Source organism: Silurus meridionalis, chromosome 15, assembly GCF_014805685.1.
Source record: "Silurus meridionalis isolate SWU-2019-XX chromosome 15, ASM1480568v1, whole genome shotgun sequence".
NCBI classification, from domain to species: Eukaryota; Metazoa; Chordata; class Actinopteri; order Siluriformes; family Siluridae; genus Silurus; species Silurus meridionalis.
The window spans coordinates 250,001-265,000 of NC_060898.1; the positions used below are offsets into that span (position 1 = coordinate 250,001).

A 15,000-nucleotide genomic window follows, 5' to 3' on the forward strand; every position below is an offset into this window, starting at 1 on the left:
TGTAGGGTGTATGGAGTATGGAGTATGGTGTAGGGTGTATGGAGTATGGTGTAGGGTGTATGGAGTATGGTGTAGGGTGTAGAATGTAGGGAGTATGGTGTAGAATGTAGGGTGTATGGAGTATGGTGTAGGGTGTAGAATGTAGGGAGTATGGTGTAGAATGTAGGGAGTATGGTGTAGGGTGTAGAATGTAGGGAGTATGGTGTATGGTGTAGAATGTAGGGAGTATGGTGTATGGTGTAGAATGTAGGGAGTATGGTGTAGGGTGTAGAATGTAGGGAGTATGGTGTAGGGTGTATGGAGTATGGTGTAGGATGTAGAATGTAGGGAGTATGGTGTAGGGTGTAGAATGTAGGGAGTATGGTGTAGGGTGTAGAATGTAGGGAGTATGGTGTAGGGTGTAGAATGTAGGGAGTATGGTGTAGAGTGTAGAATGTAGGAGTATGGTGTAGGGTGTAGAATGTAGGGAGTATGGTGTAGTGTATGGAGTATGGTGTAGGATGTAGAATGTAGGGAGTATGGTGTAGGGTGTAGAATGTAGGGAGTATGGTGTAGGGTGTAGGGTGTATGGAGTATGGTGTAGGGTGTAAAATGTAGGAGTATGGTGTAAAATGTAGGGAGTATGGTGTAGAATGTAGGGAGTATGGTGTAGGGTGTAGAATGTAGGGAGTATGGTGTAGAATGTAGGGAGTATGGTGTAGGGTGTAGAATGTAGGGAGTATGGTGTAGGGTGTAGAATGTAGGGAGTATGGTGTAGGGTGTAGAATGTAGGGAGTATGGTGTAGGGTGTATGGAGTATGGTGTAGGATGTAGAATGTAGGGAGTATGGTGTAGGGTGTAGAATGTAGGGAGTATGTTGTAGGGTGTAGGGTGTATGGAGTATGGTGTAGGGTGTAAAATGTAGGGAGTATGGTGTAAAATGTAGGAGTATGGTGTAGAATGTAGGAGTATAGTGTAGGGTGTATGGTGTAGGGTGTAGAATGTAGAATGTAGGGAGTATGGTGTAGGGTGTAAAATGTAGGAGTATGGTGTAGGGTGTATGGAGTATGGTGTAGGATGTAGAATGTAGGGAGTATGGTGTAGGGTGTAGAATGTAGGAGTATGTTGTAGGGTGTAGGTGTAGGGTGTAGGGTGTATGGTATGGTGTAGGTGTATGGAGTATGGTGTAGGGAGTATGGTGTAGAATGTAGGGAGTATAGTGTAGGGTGTAGAATGTAGGGAGTATGGTGTAGGGTGTAGAATGTAGGGAGTATGGTGTAAGGTGTAAAATGTAGGAGTATAGTGTAGGGTGTAGAATGTAGGGAGTATGGTGTAGGGTGTAAAATGTAGGGAGTATGGTGTAAAATGTAGGGAGTATGGTGTAGAATGTAGGGTGTAGAATGTGGGAGTATGGTGTAGGTGTAGAATGTAGGGAGTATGGTGTAGGGTGTAGAATGTAGGAGTATGGTGTAGAATGTAGGGAGTATGGTGTAGAATGTAGGAGTATGGTGTAGGGTGTAGAATGTAGGGAGTATGGTGTAGAATGTAGGGAGTATGGTGTATGGTGTAGAATGTAGGGAGTATGGTGTAGAATGTAGGGAGTATGGTGTAGGATGTAGAATGTAGGAGAATGTAGGGAGTATGGTGTAGGGTGTAGAATGTAGGGAGTATGGTGTAGGGTGTAAAATGTAGGGAGTATGGTGTAGTGTAGGGAGTATAGTGTAGGGTGTAGGGTGTAGGGTGTAGAATGTAGGGAGTATGGTGTAGGGTGTATGGAGTATGGTGTAGGATGTAGAATGTAGGGAGTATGGTGTAGGGTGTAGAATGTAGGAGTATGTTGTAGGGTGTAGGGTGTATGGAGTATGGTGTAGGTGTAAAATGTAGGGAGTATGGTGTAAAATGTAGGAGTATGGTGTAGAATGTAGGGAGTATAGTGTAGGTGTAGAATGTAGGGAGTATGGTGTAGGGTGTAGAATGTAGAATGTAGGGAGTATGGTGTAGGTGTAAAATGTAGGGAGTATGGTGTAGGGTGTATGGAGTATGGTGTAGGATGTAGAATGTAGGGAGTATGGTGTAGGGTGTAGAATGTAGGGAGTATGTTGTAGGGTGTAGGTGTAGGGTGTATGGAGTATGGTGTAGGGTGTAAAATGTAGGGAGTATGGTGTAAAATGTAGGGAGTATGGTGTAGAATGTAGGGAGTATAGTGTAGGTGTAGAATGTAGAATGTAGGAGTATGGTGTAGGGTGTAGAATGTAGGAGTATGGTGTAAAATGTAGGGAGTATGGTGTAGAATGTAGGGAGTATAGTGTAGGTGTAGAATGTAGGGAGTATGGTGTAGTGTAGAATGTAGGGAGTATGGTGTAAAATGTAGGGAGTATGGTGTAGAATGTAGGGAGTAAAGTGTAGGGTGTAGAATGTAGGGAGTATGGTGTAGGGTGTAGAATGTAGGGAGTATGGTGTAGGGTGTAAAATGTAGGAGTATGGTGTAGAATGTAGGGAGTATGGTGTAGAATGTAGGGAGTATGGTGTAGGGTGTAGAATGTAGGAGTATGGTGTAGAATGTAGGGAGTATGGTGTATGGTGTAGAATGTAGGGAGTATGGTGTAGAATGTAGGGAGTATGGTGTAGGATGTAGAATGTAGGAGAATGTAGGGAGTATGGTGTAGGGTGTAGAATGTAGGGAGTATGGTGTAGGGTGTAAAATGTAGGGAGTATGGTGTAGGGTGTATGGAGTATGGTGTAAGGTGTAAAATGTAGGGATTATGGTGTAGGGTGTAGAATGTAGGGAATATGGTGTAGGGTGTAGAATGTAGGGAATATGGTGTAGGGTGTATGGTATGGTAAAGGCAAACCTATCTTGAGTGCTTCCTCTGAAGCGGAGCCAGGAGCATGGAAATACAGGGAATACTATTGGTAGGCAGTTCGGTAGATCTCTCATGGCAATGAATGGCTCTGACTGTGAGTGAGGGGGAATCGGGAGCTTATAAAGGGAAAGGTAATGGGGAACAGGTGTAGGTGATTAGAGCAGGGAGAGGCTGAGTGAGAGTTAGAGCCTTGGAGGGAGGCGTGGCTAGTGGTTCCCTGACAAAATCACACTTGCATTGGTGTGAATTTAAAAATGACAATATTAAAATATAGATGACTAGATATAGATAAATATCATTAATTATTAATATTAACATATAATTAAAGGTAAATTTAACAAATTTGTTATTTCAAAAGTGTGTATCAAACTGGTAGCCCTTCACATTAATCAGTACCCAAGAAGTAGCTCTCAGTTTCAAAAAGGTTAGGGGTGTATGGTGTAGCGTGTATGGTGTAGGAATTATAGTGTAGGGTGTAGGGAGTATGGTGTAGGGTGTAGGGAGTATGGTGTAGGGAGTATGGTGCAGGGTGTAGGGAGTATGGTGTAGGGAGTATGGCGTAGGGAGTATGGTGTAGGAGTATGGTGTAGGAGTATGGTGTAGTGTAGGGAGTATGGCGTAGGGTGTAGGGAGTATGGCGTAGGGAGTATGGTGTAGGGTGTAGGGAGTATGGTGTAGGGTGTAGGGAGTATGGTGTAGGGTGTAGGGAGTATCGTATAGGGAGTATGGTGTAGGGAGTATGGTGTAGTGTAGGGAGTATGGTGTAGGGAGTATGGTGTAGGGTGTAGGGAGTATGGTGTAGGGAGTATGGTGTAGGGTGTAGGGAGTATGGTGTAGGGAGTATGTGTAGGGTGTAGAGTATGGTGTAGGGAGTATGGCGTAGGGAGTATGGTGTAGTGTAGGGAGTATGGTGTAGAATGTAGGGTGTAGGGTGTATGGTGTAGGGAGTATGGTGTAGGGTGTAGGGAGTATGGTGTAGGGAGTATGGTGTAGGGTGTAGGGAGTATGGTGTAGGGTGTATGGTGTATGGTGTAGGGAGTATGGTGTAGGGAGTATGGTGTAGGGTGTAGGGAGTATGGTGTAGGGAGTATGGTGTAGGGAGTATGGTGTAGGGTGTAGGGAGTATGGTGTAGGGAGTATGGTGTAGGGTGTAGGGAGTATAGTGTAGAGAGTATGGTGTAGGGTGTAGGGTGTTTGTTGTGGTTATATGAAACAGTCAGACAGTGGAGCCGGACTATACACTTAATAAGAACATGTGCTTAACCTCTAGATCAGACTAGAGCGTTACAGAGACACGCCCCTGTTTTAGATTAACTAAGTAGTTACATTTGAGCTCTGAAGGCTTCTGATGTGAATTGATCTTCTCTGACCACCTCGATGGAACTGTAGGTGTCGTTATTTAACTGCTGGATGTTTTAGTTTTGTTAATTAAAACAGGAAATCCGACATTTCCAACATGTACAGAGAAACACAGGCAGAAAGTGCTACAGGATTCTTTTGCTTTATGTAAGCGTTGCTATGCGAGTGTGTGAGTGAGTGTGTATGTGTGCATGTGTGTGTTTGTGTGTGTGTAAGTGTTAGTGTATGACTATGTGAGTGTGTCAGGTGAAGTTTTGCAGTTCCTCTTCTGCAGCTATTCAGCTCCCACACACACTGCCATGAGCACACACCGCACACCTACACACAGGGCACCTGGGGGCGGGAACCAGCATGTGTGTGTGTGTGTGTGTGTGTGTTCAGGAACAGGAAATCTCATAAAGATACAAAGATGCATTAAGAGAACACTAGACAGAGAGAAGAAAATAGAAAATAGAACAATAAATCTACAGCTTGATGGACAAACTGAGCCAATATGCAAACTAAGAACAGGATTAGTGGGTGTGAAGGTGTGGGGGCATGTCTAATTTGCATATTCATAGTCTGGAGCTCTTATTGAGTGTGAGAGTGTCTGAGCTTGAGATTCATACATGTGTAGGACAAAGAACTGGATATTATTCAATTTTACATACCCAACTCCAATCCCTAACCCCACTTCTAACCCTAACCCTAACCCCAATCCCTAACCCCACCTCTAACCCTAACCCTAACCCTAACCCCAATCCCTAACCCCACCTCTAACCCTAACCCTAACCCCACCTCTAAGCCCAATCCATAACCCCAATTCCTAACACCACTTCTAACCCTAACCCTAACCCTAACCCCACCTCTAACCCCAATCCCTAACCCCACCTCTAACCCTAACCCTAACCCCAATCCCTAACCCCACCTCTAACCCTAACCCTAACCCTAACCCCACCTCTAACCCTAACCCTAACCCCAATCCCTAACCCCACCTCTAACCCTAACCCTAACCCTAACCCCACCTCTAACCCTAACCCTAACCCTAACCCCACTCCTAACCCCACCTCTAACCCCAATCCATAACCCCAATCCCTAACACAACCTCTAACCACAATCCTAACACAACCTCTAACCACAATCCCTAACCCCACCTCTAACCCTAACCGTAACACCAGTCCTAACCCCACCTCTATCCCTAACCCCACCTCTAACCCTAACACCGCTCCTAACCCCACCTCTAACCATAACCATAACCCTAACCCCATTCCTAACCCCAATCCCTAACCCAACTCCTAACCCCACCTCTAACACTAACCCTAACCCCACTCCTAACCCCACCTCTAACCCCAATTCCTAACCCCACTCCTAACCCCACCTCTAACCCTAACCCCACTCCTAACCCCACCTCTAACCCCAATTCCTAACCCCACTCCTAACCCCACCTCTAATACTAACCCTAACCCCACCTCTAACCCTGACCCTAACCCTAACACCACTCCTAACCCCACCTCTAACCCTAACCCCACTCCTAAACCCACCTCTAACCTAACCCTAACCCCGCTCCTAACCCCACCTCTAACACTAACCCTAACCCCACTCCTAACCCCACCTCTAACCCCAATCCCTAACCCCACTCCTAACCCCACCTCTAACACTAACCCTAACCCCACTCCTAAGCCCTCCTCTAACCCTGACCCTAACCCTAACACCACTCCTAACCCCACCTCTAACCCTAACCCCACTCCTAACCCAACCTTTAACCCTAACCCTAACCCCACTCCTAACCCCACCTCTAACCCTAACCCTAACCTCACTCCTAACCCCACCTCTCACCCTAACCCCACTTCTAAATACACCTCTTACTCTAACCTTAACCCGACCTCTAACCCTAACCCAACCCCACTCCTAACTCCACCCCTAACCCCACCTCTAATCCTAACCTTAACCCCACCCCTAAACCTTAACAAGCCACATTCTAATGTGCTGTAAATGCTTTTGTTATGTTCAGTGCGGCTCCACGACAGCATCTCAGAGGAGGCACATCATTACCTCATCTTCGACCTGTGAGTCATGAACATCACCTTCTCCTTTCTTCTGCTTCACACACACACACACACACACACACACACACACACACACACACACACACACCAATTGTAATTATACTATAAATTGTGTGTGTGTGTGTGTGTGCAGTGTGACAGGTGGAGAGCTGTTCGAGGACATTGTGGCAAGAGAATATTACAGTGAGGCAGATGCCAGGTAGAACACACACACACACACACACACACACACACACACACACACACACACACACGGCTAATACAGCAAACATATATGTAATATATGTTTGATGTACAAACCCGATTCCAAAAAAGTTGGGACACTGTACAAATAGTGAATAAAAACAGAATGAATGATGTGGAAGTTTCAAATTTCACTATTTTATTCAAAATACAACATAGACGACATCTCACATGTTTAAACTGAGAAAATCATTTTAAGGGAAAAATAAGTTGATTTTAAATTTCATGGCATTAACACATCTGAAAAAAGTTGGGACAAGGCCATGTTTACCACTGTGTGGCATCACCTCTTCTCTTTATAACAGTCTGCAAACATCTGGGGACTGAGGAGACAAGTTGCTCAAGTTTAGGAATAGGAATGTTCTCCCATTCTTGTCTAATACAGGCTTCTAGTTGCTCAACTGTCCCAGGTCTTCTTCTATCATCTTCCTCTTTATGATGCACCAAATGTTTTCTATGGGTAAAAGATCTGGACTGCAGGTTGGACATTTCAGTACCCGGATCCTTCTTCTACACAGCCATGATGTTGTAATTGATGCAGTATGTGGTCTGGCATTGTCATGTTGGAAAATGCAAGGTCTTCCCTGAAAGAGACGACGTCTGGATGGGAGCACATGTTGTTCTAGAACTTGGATATACCTTTCAGCATTGATGATGCTTTTCCAGATGTGTAAGCTGCCCATGCCACACGCACTCATGCAACCCCATACCATCAGAGATGCAGGCTTCTGAACTGAGCGCTGAGAACAACTTGGGTTGTCCTGATCCTCTTTAGTCCGGATGACATGGCGTCCCAGTTTTCCAAAAAGAACTTCAGATTTTGATTTGTCTGACCACAGAACAGTTTTCCACTTTGCCACAGTCCATTTTAAATGAGCCCTGGCCCAGAGAAAACGCCTGAGCTTCTGGATCATGTTTAGATATGGCTTCTTTTTTGACCTATAGAGTTTTAGCCGGCGACAGCGAATGGCGCGGTGGATTGTGTTCACCGACAATGTTTTCTGGAAGTGTTCCTGAGCCCATGTTGTGATTTCCATTACAGTAGCACTCTGCCACTCTGAGAGGCTCTTTTTATACCCAATCATGTTGCCAGTTGATCTAACAAGTTGCAAATTGGTCCTCCAGCTGTTCCTTATATGTACATTTCACTTTTTCCGGCCTCTTATTGCTGCCTGTCCCAACTTTGTTGGAATGTGTAGCTCTCATAAAATCCAAAATGATCCAATATTTGGCAGGACATTTCAAAATGTCTCACTTTCAACATTTAATATTTTATCTTTATTCTATTGTGAATAAAATATAAGAGATTTGTAAATTATTCCATTCCTTTTTTATTCACAATTTGTTCAGTGTCCCAACTTTTTTGGAATCGGGTTTGTACAATTTATTTGACAGGTAAAGAGAAACAAATAAAAAACAAGAGCAAATCAGTCAGATAGAAACTGAGAGAGAGAGAAAAACAGAGAGAGTGAGTGAGAGTGATAAAGTGGGTGAGAATGAGAGAGAGTCTGGGTAAGAGAAATAGAGAGATAGCGAGAGAAAGAGAGAGAGAGAGAGAGAGAGAGACTGGATAATATAGAGAGTAGGTGATAGAGATAGTGATTAAGAGAGAGAAAAGAGTGTAAGAGATAGGTAGAGTGGAAAATATAGAAAGTGAGAGATAGAGAGAGAGAGAGAGAGACTGGATAATATAGAGAGTAGGTGATAGAGATAGTGATTAAGAGAGAGAAAAGAGTGTAAGAGATAGGTAGAGTGGAAAATATAGAAAGTGAGAGATAGAGAGAGAGAGACTGGATAATATAGAGTAGGTGATAGAGATAGTGATTAAGAGAGAGAAAAGAGTGTAAGAGATAGGTAGAGTGGAAAATATAGAAAGTGAGAGATAGAGAGAGAGAGAGAGAGAGAGAGAGAGAGTGGGTGGGTGAAGGGATGAACAGTGTGATTAAATCCATTGTCTCTCCAGGTCTCAGTTCTGTTAAACGTTGTGTGTTTGTGTCTTTTTGTCTGCAGTCACTGTATTCAGCAGATCCTGGAGGCGGTGCTTCACTGTCATCAGATGGGCGTGGTTCACCGAGACCTAAAGGTACAATTACATTAATTATATTACACACCGTCCAACACAGCCATTATATTACACAAGTCAGTGCAGTCTTAGTGCCGGCCCCAAACCCTGATAAATAGGGAGGGGGCAAAATCAAACATGTGGATTACAAACCAAAATTTAATATCAGATCGGTCGAGGCCCGGGTTACCAACGAGCACCACAGGTATCATTAATCAACAGGGTACCAGTGTAAACTGGGCTACTGCTGGCTGAAGGAGGAGAAGGAGAGGAGGAAGACGTCTACAGAGACAGCAGGGAAAGGAGAAGTGGAGGAGAGTGGAGGTTCGGGTTGGTACTTTAAATGTTGGTACTATGACTGGTAAAGGAAGAGAGGGAGCTGATATGATGGAGAGGAGAAAGGTAGAGATGTTGTGTGTTCAGGAGACCAAGTTGAAAGGGAGTAAGAGCAGGAACATTGGAGGTGTTTAAACTGTTCTATCATGGTGTGGATGGAAAGAGAAATGGTGTAGGGGGGATTCTGAAGGAAGAGTACAGTAAGAGTGTAGTGGAGGTGAAGAGAGTTTCTGATAGGGTGATTAACATAAAGCTGGAAGATGAAGGGATGATGATAAATGTCATCATTGCTTATGCTCCACAAGTCAGTTGTGAGATGGAGGAGGAAAAAAAAGTGAGGACTGAAAAAAGAATAAGATGGTGGAAGCTGAAGGAGGAAAACTGTAGTGTGAGATTCAGGGAAGAGGTCAGACAGGAGCTCGGTGGTGGTGAAGAGGAGCTGGATGATAGTGGAACTACTGCAGAAGTGATGAGGGAGACAGATAGAAAGGTATTTGGTGTGACATCTGGAAATAGAAAGAAAGACACAGAGATGTGGTGGTGGAATGAGGAAGTGCAGGAGAGCAGAAGGAGAAAGAGGTTGGAGAAACAGAATTGGGATCGACAGAGTGATGAGAAAAGTAGGCAGGAGAACAAGGAGCTGCAGCAGCAGGTGAAGAGGGATGTGGTGAAAGCCAAGGAAAAGTCTTATGAGGAGCTGTAGGAGAAGTTGGACACTAAGGAAGGAGAAAAGGATTTGTAGCGATTGGCCAGGCAGAGGAACCGAGCTGGGAAGGATGTGCTGCAAGTTAGAGCAATAAAGGATGGAGATGGAAATGTGTTGACTAGTGAGGAGAGTGGAGGGAGGATTTTGAAGATGGATGGAGTATTTTGAGCAGCTGATGAATGAGGAAAATGAGAGCGAGAAGGTTGGATGGTGTGGAGATGTGAAGCAGGAAGTGGATAGGATTAGTAAGGAGGAAGTGAGAGCAGAGATTAAGAGGATGAAAAGTGGAAAGTCGTGATGAAGAGATCATCAGTGTTCTTCACTTATACCTTATACATTATACCGTTATAATGTTATAATGGTATAATGGTATAATTGTATACCTGATCAGTGTAAAATATCATTATGATTAGTAATGTGATAATGTATAATCACTACACCCTGATCACGTTTGATCCCTGACAGAGACACCATGTGACTCTCATCAATCATTACATAATTATCTGGTCACATGATCAGTTGTTATATGATTACTTTGTATGATCGCTATTTTTATTACATGATCACCTGGTTACTTAGATCAGATTTGACTCAACACACACACACACACACACACACACACACACCACACTTTAATTATTTTTAAAGTGTATGTGTGTGTGTGTGTGTGTGTGTGTGTGTGTGTGTGTGTGTGTGTGTGTTTAGTCTGGCAGTTTAAAAGGTGATAAAGCTTTATGAACGTCACTTTGTTTCAGCCTGAACTTTTTATTCATCTATTGTAATCTCCTGAGTCTCTGAGAGCTCCTGACCTCCTCCATCTCCTCCATCTCCATCAGAACATTAACACAAACCTACGCTGCTCTCGCTTCAGCACACCGTCACAGTAAATGGAGGTGATGAGAACGCTGGCACTAACACGGAGATGTGGCGTAATTAGCTGAGCGGCGTGTGTGTGGGCTGGAAATATGTTCCATTACTCCTTCACATGGGCCACAGTGCAGTGACACACACACACACACACACACACACACACACACACACACACACACACACACAGACACACACACACACACACACACAGACACACACACAATGTTGCATAAGTATTTAATGCCACTGATCAAATAGGAAATATGAAATAATCTGTAAAATCTTTAAGATCTTTATCAATTTACGAAATGTAGAATATATTTTGATTATTATGAGCAGAATCACCGGTGTCAAAAATCCCCCCACAATTATTTTGAATTCCAAATTCTACAAAATGAAGGAAAATTACTAGGGGGTTAGAACTAACTATACCTGTTCTTGCCATGTACATGCTGTAGCCCTGTACCTGTTTAGCCCTGTATCTGTTGTAGCCCTGTGCCTGTTCTAGCCCTGTACATGCTGTAGCCCTGTACCTGTTTAGCCCTGTATCTGTTGTAGCCCTGTGCCTGTTCTTGCCCTGTACATGTTGTAGCCCTGTACATGTTGTAACTCTGTACCTATTCTTGCCCTGTACATGTTTTTGCCATGTACATGTTATAGCCCTGTACCTGTTATTGCCCTTTATTTGTAGTAGCCTTCTACCTGTTTTTTCCCTGTACCTATCTTGGCCCTGTACATATCTTGGTCCTGTACCTGTTCTTGCCCTCTACCTGTTCTTGCCCTGTACATGTTATGGCCCTGTACCTGATGTAACTCTGTACATGTTGTAGCCTTGTACCTGTTCTTGCCGTGTACCTGTTGTAACTCTGTACATGTTATAGCCCTGTACATTCTGTAGCCCTGTACATGTTGTAACTCTGTACTTGTTGTAGCCATGTACATGTTGTAGCCCTGTACCTGTTCTTGCCCTTTACCTGTTGTAGCCCTGTACATGTTATAGCCCTGTACATGTTGTAGCTCTGTATACTTTGTAGCTCTGTACATGTTCTTGTCCTGTACCTGTTGTAGCCCTGTACCTGTTGTAGCCCTATACGTGTTGTAGCTATGTACATGTTGTAGCCCTGTACCTGTTCTTGCCCTATACCTGTTGTAACTCTGTACTTGTTGTAGCCCTGTACATGTTGTAACCCTGTACCTGTTCTTGCCCTGTACATGTTTTTGCCATGTACATGTTACAGCCCTGTACCTGTTATTGTCCTGTACCTGTTATTGCCCTTTATCTTTCATAGCCCTCTAACTGTTTTTGCCCTGCACCTATCTTGGCCCTGTACCTGTTTTGCAATGTACCTGTTCTTACCCTGTACCTGTAATTGCCCTCTACCTGTTGTAGCCCTCTACCTGTTTTTGCCCTGCACTTATCTTGGCCCTGTACTTGTTGTAGCCCTGTACCTGTTTTTGCTGTGTATATGTTATGGCCCTGTACCTGTTGTAGCCCTGTACCTGTTGCAGCCCTGTACATGTTGTAGCCCTGTACCTGTTTTTGTCCTGCATCTGTTATGGCTCTGTACCTGTTTTTGCCCTTTACCTGTTGTAGACCTGTACCTGTTTTTGCCCTTTACCTGTTGTAGACCTGTACCTGTTTTTGCTCTTTACCTGTCTTAGCCTTGTACCTGTTTTTGCGCTTTACCTGTCATAGCCCTCAAACTGTCATATTCCAGTACCTGTTGTGGCTCTGTACCTGTCGTATACCTGTACCTGTCATGGCTCTTTACCTGTCGTATTCCTGTACCTGTCATGGACCTGTAGATGTTTTTGCCATGTACCTGTCATATCCCCAATCCTGGTATTGCCCTGTACCCCTCATGAACCTGTACCTGTTTTTGCCCTATACTTGTAGGTGTGTGTTTACCTGTTTTTGACCTTGCCCTGTTATGGCCCTTTACCTGTTATAGCCATGTACATGTTGTAGCTCTGTACCTGTAGTAACCCTGTACCTGTTTTTGCCCTGTACATGTTTTTGCCATGTACATGTTATAGCCCTGTACCTGTTATTGTCCTGTACCTGTTATTGCCTTTATCTTTCATAGCCCTCTACCTGTTTTTGCCCTGCACCCATCTTGGCCCTGTACCTGTTTTGCCATGTACCTGTTCTTACCCTGTACCGGTTATTGCCCTTTACCTGTTGTAGCCCTCTACCTGTTTTTGCCCTGTACCTGTCTTGGCCCTGTTCCTCTTGTAGCCCTGTACTTGTAATGGCCCTGTATCCGTTGTAGCCCTGTACCTGTTGCAGCTCTGTAAGTGTTACGGCCCTGTACCTGTTTTAGCCATGTATCAGTTATAGCCCTGTACCTGTGTTTGCCCTGCATTTGTTATAGCTCCTTACCTGTTTTTGCTTGTTACCCGTCTTAGCCTTGTACCTGTCCTAGCCCTGTACCTGTTTTTGTCCTTTACCTGTCATAGCCACCTAACTGTCATATTCCAGTACCTGTTGTGGCTCTGTACCTGTCATATACCTGTACCTGTTGTGGACTTGTAGATGTTTTTGCCATGTATCGTTCATTCCTGGTATTGCCCTGTACCTCTTGTTAACCTGTACCTGTTTTTGCCCTATACTTGTTTTTTCCCTTTACCTGCTATAGCCCTGTACCTGTTATATCCCTGCACCTGTTTTTGACCTCTACCTGTTATGGCCCTGTACCTGTTGTAGGCCTGTAGCTGTTATGGCCCTGTACCTATTATGGTTCTGTACCTGTTATGGCCCTGTAGCTTTTGCAGTCCTGTACCTGTGTTTGGCCTGTACCTGTTACATTCCTGTACCTGTTACATTCCTGTACCTGTCATGGCCCTGTACTTGTTATATCCCTGTACTTGTTATGGCCCTGTACCTGTCATAGCCATTTACCTGTTATATACTTGTACCTGTTATATCCCTGTACCTATTATGGCCCTGTATCTGTCATAGCCCAGTACCTGTTGTAGCCCTGTACCTGTTATGGCCCTGCACCTTTTATCACCCTGTACCTGTTTAATCTTTGTACCTAGTTTTGCCCTGAACCTGTGGTAGCCCTTTTCCTTATGTAGTCCTATACCTGTATTTGCCCTTTATTTGTCGTAGCCCTGTACCTGTTTTAGACCTGTACTTGTCGTAACCCTGTACTTGGTATAGGCCGTTGCCTGTGATATTCCTGTTCCTGTCCTACTTACCCAGTATTCTGCTAGCCAATGTCTAGTCTCTATAAAACAAACTCAATGTTCAGCACATGGACAGAACACTGGATTCGGAAAAGTCAGGGGGAGGTGGAGTCTGTCTGATGGTAAATCACAGCTGGTAGTTCCGCTCCTGCAGAACCAATTGAAAGATTTTAGCAGCCAATCACCTGCTCCACCGGTGGCAAAAGGACACTAGAGCACTGCTACACAGTTACAAAGCACAATTACGTCCACTGTTTGGGAAATCGGTCTATGCCGCCATCTTACTTATGCCTGTGTACAAACACGGACTGAAACAGGAAGCTCGAGGGCAGATGGACCAATCAGTGGCTGCTCTGCAGGACGCTTTAGATGATGCACAATAGGACTTGTTTACGGAAATGGTTCAGTGTGTGGGATTGTGTGTGCGGGGGTGGGGGGTGGTGTTACATATTATAAAATTGTAGTGTAAACTTTGTAGAGTTGCTGGAAGTAGTGAGAGTGTACAGGTACAATTTCAAAAGTTTTATGGCAGTATTTTTTATTTTTTTTTAGTGTTGACATGATTCGCTCCGTACCCGGAGATTGTTCTTTACTAGTAATTCTCTTTATATAAATACACTTATTTTGTTAAAATATATTATTTGAATGATAGTGGTTAATAAATCAAACTGATTAAATAAAATTAAATGAATGAAAAATGTTATTAAATTGAATCTGTTTCCATTTGTTAGACCCCATCTGGGTAATACAGGTGTGTATATAAGTGTGTAAAACAGCTGTGTCAGCTTGTGGAACTTTTACTGATGCCTTGTTAAAGCGCAGGATAAAGTTTTGAAGCCATAATTTACTCTGTTTGGTAATAAAAGCCCCGAGTGTTAAGCGAAACCACTGTGTGTGTAATCCTGATGTTAACTACAGAATAATAACCACATTTAGCATGTGGTTGTTCTGTTATATAGTTAGACTGCTCATGCTAAACAAGTTTACATACACGTGTTTTCAGTGCACTGTGTTGTTCGCATTCTTGCTACTTCTTTATTTGGGTTCATATTGTATACATTGTATCAGTTGATTAATACTCATGCTCTACTTGTTTAGTTGTGAGATTATTTGTGCAATAAGCATTTGTTTCTGTTCTCTTATTTTTCGAAAAACAAACACAAGCACATTACTGTTTCTACAGTTACTCCTGTGCAATAAACCGCTAAACTCTTTCTGATAACTCCAACTTCCTGACCAGAGTTCTGCCGCAGCCATTAACACAATCACACAATTACCAACCCATCTATTATAATTCATGAATATGCTAATTTCACACGCCCCCACCTGCTGTCTCTACCAGCC

At 43.7% G+C, this 15,000-nt stretch overlaps 2 protein-coding genes across 3 annotated transcripts in view; one reads left to right on the forward strand and one right to left on the reverse strand.

Annotated features, from left to right (window-relative positions):
* Window positions 1-2,865, reverse strand: part of LOC124397770 — a 25,208-nt gene extending 22,343 nt beyond the window's left edge. The window contains exon 1 of the mRNA XM_046867526.1: window positions 2,832-2,865. The gene's annotated coding sequence lies outside the window, so the exon portion shown is untranslated. The remainder of the gene's footprint in view (window positions 1-2,831) is intronic.
* camk2a (calcium/calmodulin-dependent protein kinase II alpha) overlaps window positions 1-15,000 on the forward strand; it is a 32,464-nt gene that overhangs the window by 8,545 nt on the left and 8,919 nt on the right. For both annotated transcript variants that reach the window (XM_046867520.1, XM_046867519.1), the window contains 3 exons: window positions 6,193-6,247; window positions 6,381-6,446; window positions 8,501-8,573. In XM_046867520.1, the coding sequence (XP_046723476.1) occupies window positions 6,193-6,247; window positions 6,381-6,446; window positions 8,501-8,573 (194 nt within the window). The remainder of the gene's footprint in view (window positions 1-6,192; window positions 6,248-6,380; window positions 6,447-8,500; window positions 8,574-15,000) is intronic.